This window comes from Heterodontus francisci, chromosome 32, assembly GCF_036365525.1.
Source record: "Heterodontus francisci isolate sHetFra1 chromosome 32, sHetFra1.hap1, whole genome shotgun sequence".
NCBI classification, from domain to species: Eukaryota; Metazoa; Chordata; class Chondrichthyes; order Heterodontiformes; family Heterodontidae; genus Heterodontus; species Heterodontus francisci.
In genome coordinates, this window is record NC_090402.1 from 30,644,559 (window position 1) to 30,668,395 (window position 23,837).

The 23,837-nt window shown below is 41.8% G+C and overlaps 1 protein-coding gene across 1 annotated transcript in view; it reads left to right on the plus strand.

The window, feature by feature from the left end:
- Nucleotides 1-11,423: 11,423 nt before the first annotated feature.
- Nucleotides 11,424-23,837, plus strand: part of LOC137347736 (multiple epidermal growth factor-like domains protein 9) — a 317,937-nt gene continuing 305,523 nt past the window's right edge. Inside the window, exon 1 of the mRNA XM_068012633.1 lies at nucleotides 11,424-11,886. Within this exon, the coding sequence (XP_067868734.1) occupies nucleotides 11,616-11,886 (271 nt within the window). The 5' untranslated portion in view covers nucleotides 11,424-11,615. The remainder of the gene's footprint in view (nucleotides 11,887-23,837) is intronic.

The following is a 23,837-nucleotide window of genomic DNA, read 5'->3' on the forward strand; positions in this document are numbered from 1 at the left end:
AGGCGCAGGGGTGGTGTCAGAGGACTGAAGAATTGCAAGCGTTACAGCCTTGTTCAAAAAAGGGTGTAAAGATAAGCCCAGCAACTACAGGCCAGTCAGATTAACTTCGGTGGTGGGAAAACTTCTAGAAAAAAATAATTCAGGACAAAATCAATAGTCACATGGACAAATGCGGGTTAATTAAGGAAAGCCAGCATGGATTTCTTAAGGGAAAATCATGTTTAATTAACTTGCTGGAGTTTTTTGAGGAGGTAACAGAGAGGGTTGATGAGGGCAATGCTGTTGATGTGGTGTATATGGACTTTCAAAAGGCATTTGATACAGTGCCACACAACAGACTTGTGAGCAAACTTGTAGCTCATGGAATAAAAGGGACGGTAGCAACATGGATACAAAATTGGCTGAGTGATAGGAAATAATGAGTAGTGGTTAATGGATGTTTTTCAGGCTGGAAGAAGGTTTGTAGTGGAGTTCCCCAGGGATCAGTGTTGGGACCCTTGCTTTTCTTGATATATATTAATGACTTAGACCTTGATGTACAGGGCACAATTTCAAAGTTTGCAGATGATACGAAACTTGGAAGCATTGTGAACTGTGAGGAGGATAGTGTAGAACTTCAAAAGGACATAGATAGGCTGGTGGAATGGCAGACAAGTGACAGATGAAGTTCAATGCAGAGAAATGTGAGGTGATTCATTTTGGTAGGAAGAACATGGAGAGACAATATAGAATAAAGGGCACAATTCTAAAGGGGGTGCAGGAGCAGAGGGACCTAGGTGTATATGTGCATAAGTCATTAAAGGTGGCAGGACAGGTTGAGAGAGCAGTTCATTAAGCATACAGTATCCTGGGCTTTATTAAAAGGGGCATAGAGTACAAGAGCAAGGAAGTTATGTTGAACTTGTATAAGACACTAGTTAGGCCTCAGCTGGAGTATTGTATCCAGTTCTCGACTGGAGTAAAGACGTGAGGGCATTGGAGAGAGTGCAGAAGAGATTCACGAGAATGGTTCCAGGAATGAGGAATTTCACTTATGAAGATAGATTGGAGAAGTTAGGACTGTTTTCTTTAAACTTCCTGGGTCTTGGTTCTCGATGGGAAATGCAGCCATTTTGTCTCCCTCCTCACAAGCCTTGCAGTGTAGAATACACTGTTGCAAATTAGATGACCATCCTAAGCTGCCAGCAAAGTCATCCTTCTGGCTTTTCTTTTTTAAAATGTCTTTTAAAAGTTATAAATTCAGATTTCCAGTCAGTGAATTAAAGAAAATTATCATTCTACAAGGCACATTGGCCTAACAGGGGATAGCCATAGAAAATAATAGGGACAGAGAGTGAAGGAGCAGGAATAAAGGGAAAGTGCTAACATTAAAATATCTTAGGTGAGGTAATCATGCTGGCTGCTGGGAAAGTCAGACACCTCCATGTAAACATGGAAGGAATGAGAATAAACAAGAAGTAGGAGCACTGGCAGCGAAGCAGTGCAATCCCAAGACACTACTGTAGAATCTATCAGTAAAAATGGCCTGAATCTTGAGCAACGTATGATCGCATGAGTCTGGGTCAGCAGATTAACACAAACTCAATAGACTCCAGAAAGGAAACAGTGGCCTTTTTAGAGACAGTTTTTCCAGCTTTTTTTCTGATGTTGGTTAATGCAAAAATCCAGACACGAGTTTTACTACAAACTTCAGCTGTGATTTACTGCTGTTATTGTTGGATTTAAGCTAGCCAAAATAAGCTGATTTCTAGACCCCACACAAACACAAATGAAGGATAAAAATGCTGATTCATCCTCCTGAAAAACAGATGATTGGCAACTATGTTACCCGACTTGTTTTAATAAATGGATAGTCCTATGTGTGTCTACAGATGTCATATAAACCTCATGTGTTAATTCAGGATGTGACCTTCACTTGAAGAATTTACATGAGATGCATCCAAGGAATATCCTTTCATTTCTGGTTACAGAGAAATCTTTCCTTACCAGCTGCCTTACTTTCTACTTCTTACCCATCTTGCATCTTATTTCACAAAGATTAACATCCCAAGGACAAGATAATTGTGATAAGCAAAAAAGGCACATTTAGAGGAACTTTAGATAAAATTAAAAGTTAACACAACAAATAATATAAATGTGACCAAATCAATGCTATAATGATGGCAAAAAATATAATGAGAAAAGAGTGGAGAGCCATGTTGAAGACTGAGGCAAATTAGTGAAATAAAGTTATCAAGTAAAAAGCTGAGAAATACCAGCCATTAGAAATAGGTAATCACTATGGTAATAAATAAATGAGCTCTACAACTTATAACTTTGTTTCCAGCAATGGATTATGGGGCATTTTCAGCACCCTCCAATTCAGCTAACTATCAGACTCCCAAGCAGGCAGGAAGAACAGAAGTTAGGAAAGCTGAATATCCACATGAAAAGTAAATAGTTGGCAGCTATGGATGACCTTAGCTCTGTTCCCTGCAGCCTTCTTGGCCCAAGTGAACATTGTGAATGAGGGCTTCAGAAGATAAATGTCCGCAATAAACCAGCTGATTGGGAACTATGTGATAAAATTAGATGCTAACTAATAAGATAATAAAGAAAAGAAAGATGTGCATTTATATAGTTATATCGTGCTCTCAGAACCCCACCCCCCCACCACCAAAACACTTTTTGAACTCTGGGGCTGGATTTTATGGTGGGCGGACAGGAGCCTGTTTCCGACGTAAAAAATCGGTAGCGAACCCGCTTCCGCCTCGCCTGGGGACCCTTTCCATATTTTATGGGTCCCCAGGCTTTAATTGCTTTGAGGCGGGACTTCCATCTGCTTGAGGTAGGAAATCCCGCCTACCAGAGCTGCCTGCCAATCAGAGGGCTGTTAGCTCTTAGTCCCAGCATTACCACCAGGGTCGATGGCTACTGCTGGGACTACAGCCCAGCATGAAGACAGGATGCCTGGGAGCCAGGAAATAAGGTACGTTTTGGTTGCCTCGGAGTAATCGGACGGGCCTCGGGGAGGCAAGGGTGGTCGTTTGGGGGGAAGGGGTTGTGTTGGGTCTTGGGGAAGTGGGGTGGCCCTCCATCGGGCACCCTGCTTTTCCCAGGCGGTTTTTCCCGGCTCCAGGATGCCCGCTTTCCACATGTAAAATCTGTGTCGTGGTGGGCGAAGGCCTTAAGCGGGTTAAGTGGCCACTTAACGGCCTGGATTAGCCTGGGGTGGGCGGGCCGTTTTTCACCACCCCCCCCCTGCCCTACGTAAAAGGAGGCGGAGGAGGGAGCAGGTTGGGAAGGCCTCCCGGAGCCTCCCGCTCCATTTTACACCACCAACCCCTCCCCTCCCCCCGCCACCATCTGGCGCGTTGGGGTGGCATAAAACTCTGGCCCTAGTCTCTGTTATAATGCAGGAAACACAGCAGCCAACTAGTGTGCAGCAAGGTCCCTCAAACAGCAATGCGATAATGACTAGATAAACTGCTTTAGTGATGTTGGTTGAGGATAAATATTGGTCAGGATACCGGGCAGAACTCTCCTTGAGAAGTTATGAAGTTATGAACATTTATGGAATGTAATTGTTCACCAACAACTGATGCAGAAAATGACAGTGTGTAATTTGCACTGTAAACCTGGTCAGATGTATAACTCGGGCAAAAAAAAATCCATTCATATAAAAGGAACACTATTGTCTGGGGAAACATCTTGCAAGACATCTAGTCTTGTTTAGAAAAGAGCACCACACTCTGAATGCCTCAGTAATTTCATCCGGAGAATATGTGGGCTATACATGCCACATGTTCTCAGATTTGATCCCTGATTTACACAGAGTTAGCCATTATCTGTAGAAGAAGCTGTCGTGGGCTACAGCTGGTTTCAGTGCCCTTGGGTTACAGAGGAAATAGTTGGTTAGGGTTCCTCCTCCTGATTGCTATTTAGCTACCCATGCTGCAAGTATGACATACGAGTCTGTAGGTTTTATGAATAGCTGTCACCATTTAAACAATTAACATAGTAAGCTCTCTTCTATTTGACAGGAATCAAAAAAACATATTATTTAATTTTGGCCAGCCAGATTGACACACATTTTCCTGTGTCTTGCAGAATCAGTAATCAATGGAGTGTTCTGTTACCAACAACAAAGAAACCAATTGATAAAATAACACCAAGACTGAGTAAATAAATTTCTGATAGGCAAAGGTATTAGAGATTATGGAACCAAGGCAAATAAATGGAGTTAAGATACAAGTCAATCAGGGTCTAATTGAATGGTGGAACAGGCTTGATGGGTTGAATGGCCTACACCTGTGTCTATGAGAGTGGTTTAAGAGGGCAATGGGTCAGGGCATGGAGATGAAGAAATTGAGTGAAGGGTCTCAGATTTGGATATGGTAATATAGAGGCTATGGTAATAAATTAGAAACTGAGATGTTGTGAGTTCAGATCTCACCATGGTAAGCTGTGAAATTGAATTCAATAAATTTCAAAATTTGCTGATGATACCAAACTTGGAGATATGGCAGACAGTGAGGATGATACCAATCAACTGCAACAGGACATAGATAAGCTAGCAGAATGGGCAGACATGTGGCAGATAGAATATAATAGAGAGAAGTGTGAGGCGATGCATTTTGACAGAAGGGGTAGGGAGAGGCAATATAGACTAAATGGCACAGTTCTAAAGAGTATACAGGGACAGAGGGATCTGGGAGTTCATGTGCATAGATCTTTGAAGATGGCAGGATGTACAGAGAGAGCAGTTAGCAAAGTATATGCGATCTTGGGCTTCATAAATACAGGTATTGAGTACAAAAGCAGGGAAGTTATACTGAACCTGTATCAAGCTCTGGTTAGGCCACAACTAGAATATTGCATCCAGTTCTGATCACCACACTTTAGGAAGGATGTGAGGTTCCTTAAGATGGTGCAGAGCAGATTTACCAGAATAATTCCACGGATTAATTTTTTTAGCTGCAAGGTTTAGTTGGAGAAGCTGGGGTCAATATTCCTGGAGAAAAGGAAATTGAGGGGAGATTTGATAGAGGTATACACGATTATGACAAGTTTTAGATAAGGTAGAGAAAGAAAAGTTATTCCCATTAGTTACTGATGCAAGGACTAGGACACCCAGATTAAAGGTTTTGGGCAAGAGATACAGGGGGATGTGAGAAACAACTTTTTTGCACAGCAAATGTTAATGATATGGAACTCACTGCCTTTGAGGGTGGTGGAAGTGGAGGCAATGAATGATTTCAAAGGGAAATTGAATGGGCACTTGTGGGAAATAAACTTGCAGGGCTATGGGGATAGAGCGGGGGAATGGGACTGATTGGATTGCTCTACATAGAGCCGGCACGGACTCTATGGGCTGAATGGTCTCCCTCTGTACCACAATGACTCTAGGACACTATAAATTTATAATTGGTAATTTGTTGGCTAGTGTCAGAAAATTACCATGAAAACTGCCAGAATGCCATTAAAACCCAAAAGATTTACTGATGTCCCTCAAGGAAAAGGACCTGGCACTCCTAGCTGATCTAACCTATATGTGACTTCAGCCCTACAAGAATGGGGTTGACTTTGAAATGTCCTCAGGAATTGGCACTAAATACCAGCTTGCCAGTGTTGGCCACATTGCAAAGAACATTTTTTTAAAAAATCCATGAGTAACTCACAACTGGTATAAGAAAAAAATAAAAGTGGAGATGATGAATCAGGAATTTGTGTTTTGAATTCCTGTGTTGGTGAAAGAGGAATTAATGTTTTTAAATAATCAGGTGGTTATACCTACAGAGGGTGCTGCAGTTCAGATGACCGTCCTTTACAACCATAATAAATTCCTTCATGACCTCTGTGGGCAGATTGGTATCAGGTTTCAAAATAAAAATCCATTCAGCATCAGTCCGACATGAAGAAGCATTTGAAGAGCCAAGACCTTAGCAAATTATTTATTAAAAAAAAGTAAATTCTTGAAGCTTCACTTGTGCATTGAAATTTTGTTTTCATTCAAGATCATTCATATTTTGATATGACTAGTAGAAGTTATAATGCTTAAACCATTTGAATCCATCAACCTACAGGAAATGGACTGAATTATTTCCCTGATAAATAACATACCATTGTGGTTTTGTATATAATACAATGATCTGTCCAGTATTCATTTTTATTCAGATGTTGGTGACTAACATAAGTCTACGTGAAAATAAGAATTGGTTTTAGCATGAAATCATTTCTTAATTTCAATCCATTAGATTTTTGATTTGAAAATATTTGGAAGCTTGTCCTTTGGTTTCAAAGCTGTAGTCCACTTGTTTTGAAGTAAACTGATGTAACATTTTCCTAATAAAATTTAATAAAAAATACAATTACTGGAAATTTGAAACAAAAGCAGAAATTGTTAGAAATACAAGTAGGTCAAGTAGTATCTGTAATGATCATATTTTAGGTATTTATCCTTCATCAGAACTGAACACTGTACAATCAGCAAGCATTTTAATAAGTTGGAAAAAAAAACTATGGAAAAAAGGAAAAACAGAGGAAGATGGGAGAGAAGAGATATACTCCAATATCAGACAGGAAGGAGTTAATGGGTTGACTGGCCTTTAAACTGCTTTATGGATAAAAGTTAGACAATATTAAAAAGATGATGTATTCTCAGCAAAGATTTTAATTCTATCTCATTATATCCCCACCTTAATGAATTCTGAACTGAATTTGATGCTGATCTCTTCTTTCATTACCTGTGCCCTTGTGCCTTCTTTTCAGCCTCACCTGTGAATTCTGTCTCCAATCTTCTCAATTGTTCTGGACCTTTCCCTCCAGCTACTAGCATTCTCTTGATTATTTTCACTGAGAACTGCCACAGTGACATTGGCCATCTCAATTTCTCTACTCCCCTTACTTTAATTTATCTTTCCCTCAGTTTCAAGGTGTCAAACTCCAACACCATCAAACCTGCTGATAAATAGTGTGCTGTTGCACTCTGGCAAAAAGACCACAAGCTGAACATTAAGGCCTAGATTTTCCCACAGGCTTTAGGACCCCAACATTGGCAACAAATGGTGTCTAAAGATCGCACTTGGCAGCAGCGAGACCAGCTCAGCAATCATCCAGAAGACTGCCTCCTAATTGGCCACCTCTGCGGAGGTGGGCTGTCGATGCTGCCGGCCCAATCAGAGGGCTAGCAACACTGGAGCTTTGGCAGCCTCACCAGGAAAGGTGGGCACTGCTAAGACAGCTTGGGGACTGCAGAGCGCCTCAATATGAAAGCACCCTCTGTGGAGGGAGAAGCAGAGTTCAGGTCTGTGACCTTTCATCAGATGCTGCCAGACCTGCTGAGAATTTCCAGCACTTTCTGTTTTTATTTCAGATTTCCAGCATCTGCAGTATTTTGCTTTTATATTATTATGAAAGCACCCTCGCTGGTCTGCACAGCAGCACAGAAATAAACAAAAGCCAGGGCAGTAGGTCCATAGAGATGGAGGGGAAACCCCTCTGCTGGATCAGGTTCGGCCGCGATTGCAGCCTTTCATGATTGCGGCCCCGATAATGGGGCATGGAACCTCCAGCTCCGATGATCCTTCAGCCTGCTGTAAGGAGGCCGCCTCCATTGAACTGGTAGCCTCCACATGCAGCGGGGGGGGGGGGGGGGGCACTCCGCCAGTGGCAAATTGCTGCCAAGGCCACAAACTCTCCCCTAATCGAGGCCTTAACAAGCATAATTGGCTGCCCACCTCCATGGAACAGGCAGCCGATCTGATTCCCAGACTGCCCTTGGGAATGTTCCCCAGCAGCGGGAATGCATCATGGAGTTGTCCCGATGCAGCTCCCCACTATTTTCCCGGCTAGCCCACCTCCAAGCCCACCATCACAGGGCCTGGAAAATTCAGCCCTATCTCTCTGACAGCAACACCTATCTCCCTTTGGATTATGATTCCACTATTGAACACCAAGCTTTTATTTCCCAGACAGTTAATAATCTCATGTTTTCCAGAGATCTTACTCCTCCTGATGCCAACCTAGTTGTTGTATAACACATGCTGCCCATTTCTAATGTATCCCCAGTATACCTAAACAGGGCTGTCCCAGCAAACTGATTTAGCTAATTTATTTTTCCTCCTTGTTCAGTCTTTACCCATCTGCATTCATGACTTCTCTGATGTCTTTTGCTGCTTAAATCATTTCAGATTCTCTGGTACCTTGTCTTCACCATGGACCTACACCTCTGTACCTCCAACCTGCAGCATGATGGTCTCTGAGCCTTCAGCTTCTTTCTTGAACAGCAGTCCAACTAGTTTCTAGATATGCCTGCATTTTTGAAAGATATTTGAGACATTATTTCTTCCATTCTTACTTAGGCACACTCCCTGACCTCTTCCACCATTACAGTGATGACAATGCTCTCACTGATTCCTACTCTTGCGCTGATGTTGAGAATTCCATTAAGAATGCTTCCAGTTTTCATCCATCCTTTATATGGTTCATCCCTGATTTTTCTCTCCCCTTCCTGGACTTCCTTCTCTCCATCTGTAACGATAGACTTTGTTAGATATGTAATACAATTTCAAAAGCTTTCACAATGAATTAGATTACAATTCTTCTTATCCTGCTTCCTGCAAAGTCTCCATCCCTTCTTTCCCCATTTCTGAGTATCCATGCACATTTCCCACTTCCCACACGTGAGATTTTGAAATGTCCCCTTTTTTCCTCAGCTGAAGTTTTGCCACTGCAGTGGTCAACAAGTTCTTTGAGTCTATCCCAATTCTCAAGCCTTTGTTCTCACTAGCTCCAAACCTCTCAGAACAACAATAGGTCCAACTTGTCCTCAACTTCTACTCCACCAGGCTCTGTGTTATCATGTCATTTTCTGCCACCTATAGCATAAATACTAGCATGGACCAGCTGTGCTGTTTATTCTATGCACTTTTATATAACATAATTCCATCATGAAACACATCTCTTCCTTCGCCTTCTCACTTACGGGAAGAATCGTTCCCTCCATAACACTTTTTTCACTCTTCTATCATTCCAACTTCTGGCCATCCTTCCCCTAGCAGCTTCGCCTGCAATCACAGCTGATACAATACCTGTCCATTTATTTCCTCCCAAGTCAATACCCAGGATTAGCACAGTGGCGCAGTGGTTAGCACCACAGCCTCACAGCTCCAGTGACCCGGGTTTGGTTCTGGGTACTGCCTGTGCGGAGTTTGCAAGTTCTCCCTGTGACCGCGTGGGTTTTCGCCGGGTGCTCCGGTTTCCTCCCACAGCCAAAGCCTTGCAGGTTGATAGGTAAATTGGCCAATGTAAATTGCCTCTAGTGTAGGTAGGTGGTAGGATGTGATAGGGAATATGGGATTAATGTAGGATTAGTATAAATGGGTGGTTGTTGGTCGGCACAGAGTCTGTGGGCCAAAGGGTCTGTTTCAGTGCTGTATCTCTCTATGACTCTATCCTGAACAGTGGTTAAATGATGAAGCTTTCGTTCTACTTTGGCATAACATGCTTGTTTAAAAAGAAACAAGTCACGATTTCCTGCAATGGGAATAACATGCATTCAATCTTTCAGTTTGCAGATGACATGAAACTTGGAAATGTAGTAAATAGTGAGGAGGAAAGTAACATAATTCAGGAGGACATAGGCAGACTGGTGAAATGGGCTGACACATGGCAAACAAGATTTAATGCCCAGAAGTGTCAACTGATGCATTTCAGTAGGAAGAATGAGGTGAAATCATAGCAACTGACTGTAAAAAAAAAAAATTATCCTCATCTCAACTCTGCCTCTTTTGCCAATTACCTTAAATCTGTGTTCTCTGGTTACCGACCCATCTGCCACTGGAAACAGTATCTCCTTATCTACTCAGTCAAAATTCATGATTTTTTAACACCTTTATTTAATCTCCACTTAACCTTCTCTGCTCTAAGGAGAACATTGCAACTTAAATGGTACAATTTTAAAGGGGGCGTACATACACAAATCTTTGAAGGTTGCAGGACAAGTTGAAAAAGGATGCGAGAACCTTTGCTTTATAAACAGAGACAAAGAGTACCAAAAAAACACCATTAAGTTAAACCTTTATAAATCATTGGTTAGGTCCCAGCAATTCTGAGCACACAGTCTAGAAAGGATGTCGAGGCCTTAGGTGCAGAAGAGATTTACCAGAATAGTATCGAGGATGCAAGACTTCAGTTACATAGAGAAACTAAAGAAGCTGAGATAAAAACAAGAAATGCTGGAACCACTCAGCAGGTCTGGCAGCATCTGTGGAAAGAGAAGCAGAGTTAACGTTTCAGGTCAGTGACCCTTCATCGGAACTGCTTTTATTAAAGAAGCTGAGGTTGTTCTCCTTAGAGCAGAGAAGGTTAAGTGGAGATTAAATAAAGGTGTTAAAAATCATGAATTTTGACTGAGTAGATAAGGAGATACTGTTTCCAGTGGCAGATGGGTCGGTAACCAGAGAACACAGATTTAAGGTAATTGGCAAAAGAGGCAGAGTTGAGATGAGGATAATTTTTTTTTTACAGTCAGTTGCTATGATCTGCAAGCACTGCTTGAAAGGGTGGTGGAAGGAAATTGAATAGGGGAGACAATTGTAGAACTATGGGAAAAGGGAGTGGGACTAATTGGATTGGTCTTTCAAAGATCCATAGGCACAATAGACAGAATGGGCTCCTTCTATGTTGAGTATCTATCATTCCAAGATTCAGGATATTTTGAACTTGTGCAGCCATTGCCTTTCATGCAGAAATCCTCGTAATTGACATGCCCACATTAATTTTCAAAAAGCAATAAACAGGAGTTGCTGTAAATCTGAGGCAGGGGTCTGAAGTCTACACCTGAAACGAGATTGTATATGTTCTCTCCACATCTGCTGAGTGCCATGCTCTGTTTTCCCTATTATAATGTTAACTGTTGTTTAAATGGTTAAATAAAAACCACGTCCATCCGATTATTCACTCCTCGCAACCAAATGGGACAAAAAATAAGCTATTAAAGGGTGTTGGCGAATTTCACGTTTGGGCTGGACATTAATACAGTAGATTTTAGAGATTTCAGAATCCACACATATATAAATTTGTTTCAAAGGTGCACTACCAAAGTAAACATTGCAGCTTGCTGAAAAGAGTAAGTAATGCATATGAACATCACAGTTCGTGACCCAAATCAAAGGAGATGATACCTTTTATATAGTTTCGGGATTGTTGTGAAAACTTGGTGGAACTTCCCCTTCTGGGTGTGACAATTACAAAAGTGACGTCCCACCACTTGTAACTCAACCTAACTTGCTTTTGTAGGAAATCCGACCTCCCTGCCGCCATCTGATTGGCGCAGGCCGCCTATTTACAAACCCAATTGGATACTAATAAAGGATTCGCGGGCTTGGTTGGCGGAGCAGCGACGTCAATCAAGGCAGAAGGTTGCTCCGCCGGCTGATTGCTGGCTTGTTGCTTTGGTGGCGACTGCGCTGAGTGCCGGGGGCAGAGAACGCGCTGTCAGTATCAGCGCGAATGCGGCTGCGATGGAGACGGGCTGCTTATAACACTGGGCATCTCCAATCACACATTGTTTCTTTTTGAAGGGGAAATAAACCATTGATTCCAGGAATTAAAACCTGAGATTTGGAACTGCAATGTTGCCGATGGTAGGGAAATTGGCGTTGATAATGATGTGCTTGGCATTGCCGGGACTGAGACAGGCAGCCGGCATAGATAGATTGAATACTACAGAGGGATACAATGTCACAACCCTACTAGACTTCCTCAATGCTACCAGCTTTCAGGAGGAGATCTCGACTGTTACGGAAAACTCTATTGCAACATCAACAGTACCTTCTACTGTGCTCATCACACAAACCACTACCATTCCACCTACCACCGACTGGGAAGGGGAGGAATTACAAGGTGAGTTTTTTCCCCCTGAATCAAAATATCCCCCCGCCCCACCCTCGTTTTTATTGTGATGCTATTAACCTGATTGTAATATGAATGACGAATTCGGGGGGTTTGACAGGCGTTGTGCCCAAGGTTGATAACGCTTCGGTTTACACCGGCAAGTAAAAGCAGCACACAGGTTTGAAATGGTAGCATGTAGCTTATCTGGTTTATTGGAAACAAGCGGCAAATTGAATGGATATAAAATAAACAGTATGGTCAGTAATATTTGCACGCATTTAGCTGTTCTTATTCAATAGTAGAGATCGTATCAATAGGTTAGACAGCAGTCTGCTGCTGTCAATAGTATACATTTAGATTCCTAACTCCGTTCAAAACAATGGGAATTGATGAGTGAGGCGTAGGCAAGCGGTGTATCTTAGCCCTCGAAGAATAGCTTTCTCTATATATTTTATATCTCTACTACACACTTGTTTCTCTTCTTCCTGCCATCACTGCCTCCTCCACACAACCACTTTCAGATGAGGTGATCGGGGGTGGGTGGGGGGGTAACCATTTATGTCTTACTCGCACTAATAGTACCGAAGTGGCTCAGAATTAAGCTTCATTGAATCATAAGCATGTCAAATTAAATGTGGCATATTGACATATGGGGTTGACTCATATTATCTATATATACAATGAATACATTAATTGTATTTTACAGAGACACTTGTTTATGCCTGTGGAGGGAGAACATCTGTGCACCATTTTTGCCACAGTGATATTTTTTGATGCAAGGATGTGTTTTGTGAAGAATTTATAGAATTGTCATTCTGTTCAAATATTTAGAAAGTAAACACAAAAGGTTTGTCAAACACCATGTAAAATATGTGCCCTGACTATTAAGTAAAACTGCAGTTCAGCAAAGAGTTGTCCTGCCACTTCCTTGTTGAAGTCGAGTTTCTTGTGTGTCTCTGATACAACCGTGATATCATGACCTTGCAGTCAGGTCTTGCTGTGTCCCAGGAACACACAAACTGTACGAGATCCGTGGGGAAGGCCATCTCATACAACTTAAGCTCAGCACCACGTTCTCTGTCATTCCAGTGCGTTATGAAACTGGGTTTTAAGAGTGCTCAGGAAATTTGTCAGACCTCCTGGGCAGTTTATAATACTGCAGAAACTTTGAAATGCCCTCCTTTGTGTTGTGTGGCACTACCACTGTGCTAAATGGGATAGATTTCAAACAGATTTAGCAATGCAAAACTGGGCATCCATGAGGTGCTGTGGGCCATCAGCAGCAGCAGAATTGTACTCAACCACAATCTGTAACCTCATGACCCGGCATATCCCCCACTCTACCATTACCATCAAACCAGGAGACCAATCCTGGTTCAATGAAGAGTGCAGGAGAGCGTGCCAGGAGCAGCACCAGGCATACCTCAAAATGAGGTATCAACCTGGTGAAGCTACAACACGGCTATCTGCGTGCCAAACTGTGTAAGCACCATGCGATAGACAAATTAAAGGCAAAATACTGCGGATGCTGGAAATCTGAAACAAAAACAAGAAATGCTGGAATCACTCAGCAGGTCTGGCAGCATCTGTGGAAAGAGAAGCAGAGTTAACGTTTCGGGTCAGTGACCCTTCTTCGGAACTGACAAATATTAGAAAAGTCACAGATTATAAGCAAGTGAGGTGGGGGTGGGGCAAGAGATAACAAAGGAGAAGGTGCAGATTGGACCAGGCCACATAGCTGACCAAAAGGTCACGGAGCAAAGGCAAACAATATGTTAATGGTGTGTTGAAAGACAAAGCATTAGTACAGATTAGGTGTGAATATACTGAATATTGAACAGCAGCAAGTGCAAACCTGAAAAAAACAGTGGGTAAGCAAACTGAACAAACTAAGATGAAATGAAATAAATGCAAAAAAAGATAGTAAAAAATGTAAAAAAAAGAATGTAAAAAAAAAAGGAAGAAAAAATAACTAAAAATGAAAGTAAAATGGGGGGCTGTCATGCTCTGAAATTATTGAACTCAATGTTCAGTCCGGCAGGCTGTAGTGTGCCTAATCGGTAGATGAGATGCTGTTCCTCGAGCTTGCGTTGATGTTCACTGGAACACTGCAGCAATCCCAGGACAGAGATGAGAGCAGGGGGGAGTGTTGAAATGGCAAGCAACCGGAAGCTCAGGGTCCTGCTTGCGGACTGAGCGGAGATGTTCCGCAAAGCGGTCACCCAGTCTGCGCTTGGTCTCCCCAATGTAGAGGAGACCACACTGTGAGCAGCGAATACAGTATACTACATTGAAAGAAGTACAAGTAAATCGCTGCTTCACCTGAAAGGAGTGTTTGGGGCCTGGGATAGTGAGGAGAGGGGAGGTAAATGGGCAGGTATTACACCTCCTGCGATTGCAGGGGAAGGTGCCCTGGGACGGGGACGAGGTGGTGGGGGTAATGGAGGAGAGGACCAGGGTGTCGCGGAGGGAACGATCCCTTCGGAATGCTGACAGGGGAAGGGAGGGGAAGATGCGACTGGTAGTGGCATCACGCTGGAGGTGGCGAAAATGGCGGAGGATGATCCTTTGGATATGGAGGCTGGTGGGATGAAAAGTGAGGACAAGGGGAACCCTGTCATGGTTCTGGGAGGGAGGGGAAGGGGTGAGGGTAGAGGTGCGGGGAATGGGTCGGACACGGTTCAGGGCCCTGTCAACCACAGTGGGGGGAAATCCTCGGTTGAGGAAAAAGGAGGTCATATCAGAAGCACTGTCATGGAAGGTAGCATCATCAGAGCAGATGCGTCGGAGACGGAGAAACTGGGAGAATGGAATGGAGTCCTTACAGGAGGTAGGGTGTGAAGAAGTGTAGTCGAGGTAGCTGTGGGAGTCGGTGGGCTTATAATGGATATTGGTAGACAACCTATCCCCAGAGATGGAGACAGAGAAGTCGAGGAAGGGAAGGAAAGTGTCAGAGATGGACCATGTAAAGGTGAGAGAAGGGTGGAAATTGGAAACAAAGTTGATAAAGTTTTCTAGTTCGGCGCGGGAGCAGGAAACGGCACCGATACAGTCATCAATGTACCGGAAAAAGAGTTAGGGGAGGGGGCCTGAGTAGGACTGGAACAAATAATGCTCGACATATCCCACAAAAAGACAGGCAAAGCTAGGACCCATGCGGGTACCCATAGTGACACCTTTTACTTGAAGGAAGTGCGTGGAGTTGAAGGAGAAGTTGTTCAATGTGAGAACAAGTTCAGCCAGGCGGAGGAGGGTGGTGGTGGATGGGGACTGATTGGGCCTCTGTTCCAGGAAGAAGCGGAGAGCCCTCAAACCATCCTGGTGGGCAAAGCTAAGCGATCCCATAACCAACGGATCAGATCTAAGCTCTGCAGTCCTGCCACATCCAGCCGTGAATGGTGGTGGACAATTAAACAACTAACTGGAGGAGGTGGCTGCACAAATATCCCCATCCTCAATAATGGGGGAGCGCAGCACATCAGTGTGAAAGAAAAGGCTGAAGCATTTGCAACAATCTTCAGCCAGAAGTGCCGAGTTGATGATCCATCTCGGCCTCCTCCTGAAGTCCCCAGGATCACAGATGCCAGACCTCAGCCAATTTGATTCGCTCCGCGTGATATCAAGAAATGACTGAAGGCACTGGATACTGCAAAGGCTCTGGGCCCTGAAAATATTCCGGCAATAGTACTGAAGACCCGTGCTCCAGACTTACTGCGCCCCTAGCCAAGCTGTTCCAGTACAGCTACAACACTGGCATCTACCCTGCAATGTGGAAAATTGCCCAAGTATGTCCTGTACACAAAAAGCAGGACAAGTCCAACCCGGCCAATTACTGCCCCAGCAGCCTACTCTCAATCATCTGTAAAGTGATGGAAGGTGTCATCAACAGTGCCATCAAGCAGCACTTGCTGAGGAATAACCTGCTCAGTGACGCTCAGTTTGGGTTCCGCCAGGGCCACTCAGCTCCTGACCTCATTACAGCCTTGGTTCAAACATGGACAAAAGAGCTGAACTCAAGAGGTGAGGTGAGAATGACTGCCCTTGACATCAATTGACCGAGTATGACATCAAGGAGCCCTAGCAAAACTGAGGTCAATGGGAATCAGGGGGAAATCGTACGTTGGTTGGAGTCATACCTAGCGCAAAGGAAGATGATTGTGGTTGTTGGAGGTCAATCATCTGTGCTCCAGGACACCACTGCAGGAGTTCCTCATGGTAGTGCCCTAGGCCCAACCATCTTCAGCTGCTTCATCAATGACCTTCCTTCAATCATAAGGTCAGAAGTGGGGATGTTCGCTGATGATTGCACAATGTTCAGCACCATTCTTGACCCCTCAGATACTGAAGCAGTCCGTGTAGAAATGCAGCAAGACATGGACAATATCCAGGCTTGTGCTGATAAGTGGCAAGTAACATTTGCGCCACACAAGTGCCAGGCAATAACCATCTCCAACAAGAGAGAATCTAACCATCTCCCCTTGACATTCAATGGCATTACCATCGCTGAATCCCCCACTATAAACATCCTAGGGGCTACCATTGACCAGAAACTGAACTGGAGTAGCCATATAAATACCGTGGCTACAAGAGCAGGTCAGAGGCTAGGAATCCTGCGGCGAGTAACTCACCTCCTGACTCCCCAAAGCCTGTCCATCATCGACAAGGCACAAGTCAGGAGTGTGATGGAATACTCTCTACTTGCCTGGATGGATGCAGCTCCAACAACACTCAAGAAGCTCAACACCATCCAGGACAAAGCAGTCCGCTTGATTGGCACTCCATCTACAAACATTCACTCCCTCCACCGACGCACAGTGGCAGCAGTATGTACCATCTACAAGATGCACTGCAGCAACACACCAAGGTTCCTTAGACAGCACCTTCCAAACCCGCGACCTCTACCAACCAGAAGAACAAGGGCAGCAAATGCATGGGAACACCACCACCTGCAAGTTCCCCTCCAAGTCACACACCATCCTGACTTGGAACTGTATCGCCGTTCCTTCACTGTCGCTGGGTCAAAATCCTGGAACTCCCTTCCTAACAGCACTGTGGGTGTCCCTACCCGACATGGACTGCAGTGGTTCAAGAAGGCAGCTCACCACCACCTTCTCAAGGGCAATTAGGGATGGGCAATAAATGCTGGCCTAGCCAGCGATGCCCACATCCCATGAATGAATTTAAAAAAAAGAGATTTCCAGAATCCATTTGGTTAGCTATTTTCTGCCAGGGCAGCACCCAGGCTGCTAACTTTACCTCAATGGCTTGGTTTAGAGAGAATAAAGAACCAGGGTTCTTTGCTTCTGATTGCTATTCACTCACTCTGGTGGAAAATGTACACACGGACATTGGTAAAAGCAGGATTAGACTCAACTATGTTGTCCTCCATTTTCAAGTCATCTGCCAGCACTCACCATTTATGCACAGAGTTAAAAAATGATTACGTAGATGAGGTACAGGAGGGTTGGGACTATTCGCCACAAGAATTAGCCCCTTCTAGAGGAAAAGAAGAAAGGAAAACTGGTAACATAAGTCCCATGATGGCATACAGCTAAAGCTCTTCAATGACTGTTACCCTGTCAAGTAGGTCATCACACTTCCAATGTAATTATTGAAGCTTCTGTGTAATAGTATTGTAAATAAACAAAAACATTTTTAAAAGAACATTTTTGACTTTATTTTCTTAAGAATAACCAACATCTGGTAGTGAATTTCAAACACTAAATCAGTCTGGAGATTCTGGTAGTGTTCTTTTTTATGATAATTTTTACCTTTTAATATGCTGCCAGTCATCAATTCTATTTATTGTTCCATGTATTTCTAACTTCAGAGCCTTACATTCATTTAAATTTTTATCTCCCAAGTTACAAAATTGTGCATCTAGGGGCTGGAATATCCATTAGGTTTTGCTTTTTTTCAGTGTGATTCACCCAAAATTGACCAAACCAGTGCAAATTTAGAAATAAAATTACATGCCAAGACTCTGTCCGAATGTACTGGTTCATGGCAGATTTTATGTTTGGTGATATGCAAATATTTTTGAATGGAAACTTGAGAAAACACACTTCTCATAAACTACCGAAATTTTGACGGCAATGTGTACCCGAATCACTGATTGCACCTAAAATGGAAACTCTTGACCCTAATATCACCTTTTCATTATTTTGCACTCAGAGCTTAGCTTGCACTGTAGGTTGGTGCAATACAATTGGCTATTTGTTTTAGAAATAATGTGAAAATCAAATTCTTACGTATAGTCTAAAACAATAGTTTGAATATGAATTAGTAAATGTATGCGGCTATTCAGTGGAATTGGGATTGTGCCATACATCCTTAAAATGACCTAAAACCAAATCAGGACTGATGCCACAAAGGGCCAGATATTTTCTGTTATTTATTTTTCAAATACAATAAAATTCTTGACAAACAAGGGAATCAAAGGGTATCGGGGTAGGCGAGAAAGTGGAGTTGAGCCCACAAACAGATCAACCATGATCTTATAGAATGGCAGAGCAGGCTCGGGGGGCCGAATAGCCTACTCCTATTCCTAGTTCATATGTTCGTATGTAAAATGACCTTGCATTGTTTCCCAGGAAATCTTTCTGTTTTAGGGCCTCTTTAATTAAGGAGTATAGTTCCATCCTGTTGGCGCTCATGTTGTAGTGTTATGTTTTTCTTATCGTGCAAAAATATGCTTTAAATTTGTATGTTTAAAAAATTACTCCAGTGCATTGTAAATGATCAGTACCAACCCATTATGTCTTTGACCATCGAATTTTTGAATGTTAAGTAAGGAAAATAGATAAGTGTGATTTTTACAATATTTTGGAAATAATTTTGTTTGATTTTACAATAGAGAAAATAATCCATTTGCTGCAGTATCATAAATATTCACTGAAGCAAAATTAAGTATGGTTATTCCCTGTGTAGTATTTTCAGTTTGTCCTGTAATATTGGATTCTGCATGTTAATGAAAGATATTTTGTGGAACATATGGTGAAATTTGGCTCATGACAAAAAATGATTTTGCCTTTTGAAAATAATACAATATAAGCTTTTAAAATCATATTTTTGATATGTCACTTTTACTGTGGTGATTATTTATCTGAAAGATTGTTTTGGGAGGAGGGGGAGAAAAGGAGGTCATCGAATTGAGAGTTCTGGGGAATAAAATATTTTTTATCTTTTGTATCTCAGATCTCCCAAGTGCGGTATAGCGTAAACTAAATGTACAGTAAAGCTCACCGTACTCCTCCCAACAATGTATCTACCTCAAACTTCAGAAAAGCACTCAGTGTGTTATTTTTATTTCCCACATAAATTGTTCTCATGACTGGCATGAGGGAAACTTGAACTTTAGTGCAAGATTATGCGTTGTTATGCATTATGAACTTACACCCAGTAGATGTTGAAACTACACAAAATAATTTCATATAGCGCATTCACATGTCAGACATTCAACCAGTCTGACTGAGACTTGAGAATGATAATGGATTGCTGAAAGATGAGTCATATTTGACTAATCTAGTTGAAATTAACATGGTGGAAAGGGAGTGTATATGGACTTCCAGAAGGCATTTGATAAGGTTCCACAAAAGAGGTTATTAACAAAAATAAGAGTACGTGGAATTGGAGGTAACTTTATGATAGGGGTTGGTAATTGGTTGGGAGGTTGGAGACAGGCATTGGGGGTAGAAGGAATGTACTCTGATTGGTGGGAGGTCACAAGTGGTGTTCCCCAGGAATCTGTACTGGAGCCTCAGTTTTTCACTATATATCAATGACTTGCATGAAAGAATAGAGAGTTTGCAGATGACATTCAATTCGGTGTGGATGGGACCAAGAAATTACAAAGGTACATAAACAGATTGAGTGAGTGAGCAAAGCTATGGCAGTTCGAGCTCATTGTGGGGAATTGAGTTCATCCACTTTGGATCGAAGAAAGACAAATCAGGATAGTTTCTTAATGTTGATAGATGAGGAACCATGAAGGAACAAAAATATTTGCGTAACCAGGGAGAAATTAAAATAGGGTACTTCTGATGGGTTAATCCAGAATGGGACACAATTTTGAAATTAGAGTTAGCCATACAAGAGTGAAATCAGGAAGCACTTTTTCACACAGTAATAGATATCTGAAATTCTCCCCTCTAAAGGCAATGGAATTTTCAAGAATGAGGTCAACAGATTTTATTTGCGTAAGGGTATTAAGGGATATGGATCAAAAGCAAGTAAATGAAGTTCAGGTACGGATCAGCGATCATATCATTGAATTGCAGAACAGGCTCAAGGGGCTGAATGGCTTACTCCTGTTCCTATGAATTTACAAGAAGTGAAAGGACAGTGTAGAAATCTAGTATGCTACCTCATCTCTTTTAAATGTATGTTCAATTTAAGATCGATAGATAGCCTGTTGTTTAAGTTCCTTGACAATGACATCCAAGCTTTCTGCTGGACAGTGAGTTTAGCATCATGACTTTGTTGTCAAGTAAAACATAAAGGGAAAAATCAAAAAAGAGACAATATTTCTTGTCAACCCAGAGACGTCCTAATGGTGGCCATGGAGCAATTCTTACCGTTTGGAAGGGCAAGTTGTGGGTAAAAGGCACATATATAACATTTAACTTGTAGAAAATTTGTCAAGGATTGCTAAGATGTCACCATGTTTTTATAGGAGCAAGGGAGATAGTTAAAGACATTGAAAACAAAAAGACCTCAGTACAACTACTTCCACTTCTGTATGTCATTGAGTATGGCTGATAGATAAAGAGGAGTGGAAAGACTGTCACAGCAGTCCATACCTACCTTGAAACTTAGCTAAAGATCTACAAAATTTCATCGACAAGAATCTTAAGCAAAAATCTGAATTGTGCCTTTTCAATCTGGCTACTTAAAACAAAAACAGCTCAAATATGTAAAGTTTTCAGCTGTTACATTTTTTCACTGTTTAAAGCACACTGTTTCATAGCTTAAGACTCTCTATTGTTGAAAGGTATTTCCTCTATCACTGGTTTCCCAGCCTGCTCACCATTTGAGAGAATGGGTAGGTTGATAACCTAATCGGCCTTCTCCAAATGTAACTTTGAAGCAACCTTCTAGTAGCTGCACATGAAAACATGGTGATGATTTCATCCTCATCTCCTGTGGAGGATGCTTTGGCCATGGCTCAGCATCTTTCTCATGATTGTACATTCAAGATTGACTATTTTACCATGCTGAAAACACAAACCATTCAGTAACCAGAAATCTACCACAAAGTCCAACAAAATCAAATGAGAAATGTGATCAGCACACGGAAGCTGTCTCACATACTTTTCCTAGAAAATGTGAGGCGAGGTTACTGGCTTAGAGTTCCTATGCAAAGGCTGACATAATTCATAATTAATTTGAAAAAAATTATACTGATTTAACAGTTATTTACTTTAAGCATGATTTTATGTAGGGGAAAAAATGTAATGTTAACCTAGCTAATGAAGTCCATGAACATAGAATATTTTGACTAAATGCATAACAAACAAGTGAGAATCATAGATAGTGTTGCAGAGAAGGAGGACTGACGATTTGGCACTGGTGAGGCTATGGGCTTGAATCCTTGTTTCTTCACACTACTGCGTTTCAAATAAGGAAGCCCCAAGCAGAAATCAGGTGATTCCCCAGAGGGAACTATGGAACAAAATTTGGTAGCCGGGTTATCAGTAGTCCCCTACCTCCATCTGCATCACAGAACAGCTCAGCTGGAGGCTTGAGAACAGCTTGCTTAGCTGCAGATGGTACATAGCAGAGGTAGGAGAAAAATGTGCTTGGCTAAAAGAAAAAAAGAGAATGAAGACTAAGAGGAAAAGAATGATTTTTCCCTCTGAATCCTGACTTTCCTTGAAATGGGAGAACATCTATTGATAAATGGATGGAAAGATATGCTTTAAATATACTATATATCAGCTTTGAAGTGTTGAGTGAGAGCTAATCCATCGCGTCTTTGGAGTGTCACATTCCTCATCATGTTGCTTTACAAATTTATCTTCAGTTATATTTAATAAATCAATTGTTCCATTGACAATATGTTGCACTGTCATTGATTTTTAAAAATATTTGCTGTTGAGTTTCTACATCTTGCAAAATTTCTATTATTGTTGGAATTTATTTAATTTATTGTAGTCTTGTTTCTAGTTGTTACTTTTGTTCCAATCCTCACGTTATAGATTTGTTTGATAAGTAAGGTTATTGTAATACAATTATTACTGCTTAAATGTTAAATAAGCAAAACGCCAATTAAAGCAATGCAACATGGGCAAGACAAAAATCTTGTCAGTCAATAAAACAGTATTTTTTCCATCAACACAATTTAGCTGATATTTTCAGAAACCAGATCCTGTAATGGCTTATCTGGGTTCTAAAGTGAGAAAATATTGCTTTACGAACAAAAAATTGTTGAGGCATTTCCTTGTTTGCCTGAATATTTTGTGGAAAATTTTCTCTGATGAGATGCTTTTGGGAGGTACCAGACTGGCAAATAAATCCTGTGCTGGAGTAGCAGTGTGTGGGAATGCCTGAGGGAGTGGAAGCACAATATCAGTACTTCAGCTTCCAGAAACACACAATACCAGCATTTTACTCAAATATTCCATTTTTGTTCATTTTGTACAGCCTCAGTTCATATAAAAGAATGTGTAGCTCAACTAAGGAGGTTGTGTCGTGGGTTTAGTTGGACGAAAATAGTCTTTATTTTTCAACAGCTCACTAGCTGCAGCACAAAAGCTTACTGACTATACAATTATTACCCCCTCCCCTACCCTTAAAGTGCAAGAACACATTGGACCATTTTCAATTTGTTCTGTTTCCCTTGAAATATTGAAGGAATACTCCTTTATCTATATTTCTCCCCCAATTTTCTCCCTTCTCTACTGGAGACATCAACTCCTCCCATACACAGTGCTTGCCTTCTGCTGCCTCAATCAAGTGGCCTTTTCTCATGCTAAGCCTAGATTTTCAGCATTGCCGTCACACATCACAGGGAATATTACAGCCATGTCTGTTGTCGTCCTCGCCCAATATCCAACCATGTGTGTTTCCAGAAGGAGTTGCTGGATGGCGATCAGAACTAGGAACCTTACCTGATTTTTCTGTGTTTATCCCAGGTATACTGAAGCTTGTTTTCATCCTGAAGCATGAAGTAGCATGCTTACCGCCATCCTGGCTTAGGTCAAGTAACTCTGTGAAAATTGGGGATCAATATAGATCCTTTCTTTACATTATTAAATAAAAATTAACAGGTTTTCCCCAATGGTTTGAATACGTTTAGCAATAGCTTTAGCTAGCAGATGCATCAGGAAAACCCCCTTAATTTGTATTTAATAATGCAACATGCATATCTAGTGGATATTTTTCTTCAATATTTTTATTACAGTTTTTATTGTGGTAGAGTTGCATGCTCTCAATTCTGTTTGCTTCACTGCCTTACGCAATGTTGTAGGGTCGATTACCCACTCTATGCCTTAAGAGCATAAACTGCTGGAAATGGCTGAATGTACCAGTCTGATGCTCTCAGCTTACCCAAAATGGCACTTGCAACAGGAGCCACTAAAGTGTTTCTGCACTGTTTCATTATTTATTTATGTTAAGGTGCAGGATTGATTTAAACACATACAAAATTTAAGTCCATTATGCTGATTGCTTATGGTAGAATTGTTAGTAACTCTAATTAAAAAAATAGTAGCCTGGAAGGCATGTAATTATAAAACTAGTCTCTAAATCTTGTCTCAACTCATGCCTTAGTACATGACCTGATCACACAGGGTAAGTTTTTCCAGTTTTGACTAGATTTTTGTGGGGATGAAGGAAAGCTAACTGAGCTGAGCAAGTAACTTTTCATGTTGTTTAAGGCTCATCAAGTAAAGCATATTTCAGATATGTCTTGTAGAAATTTACGTGGACAATTCTGCTTTCTTGGTGAAAGATGACTG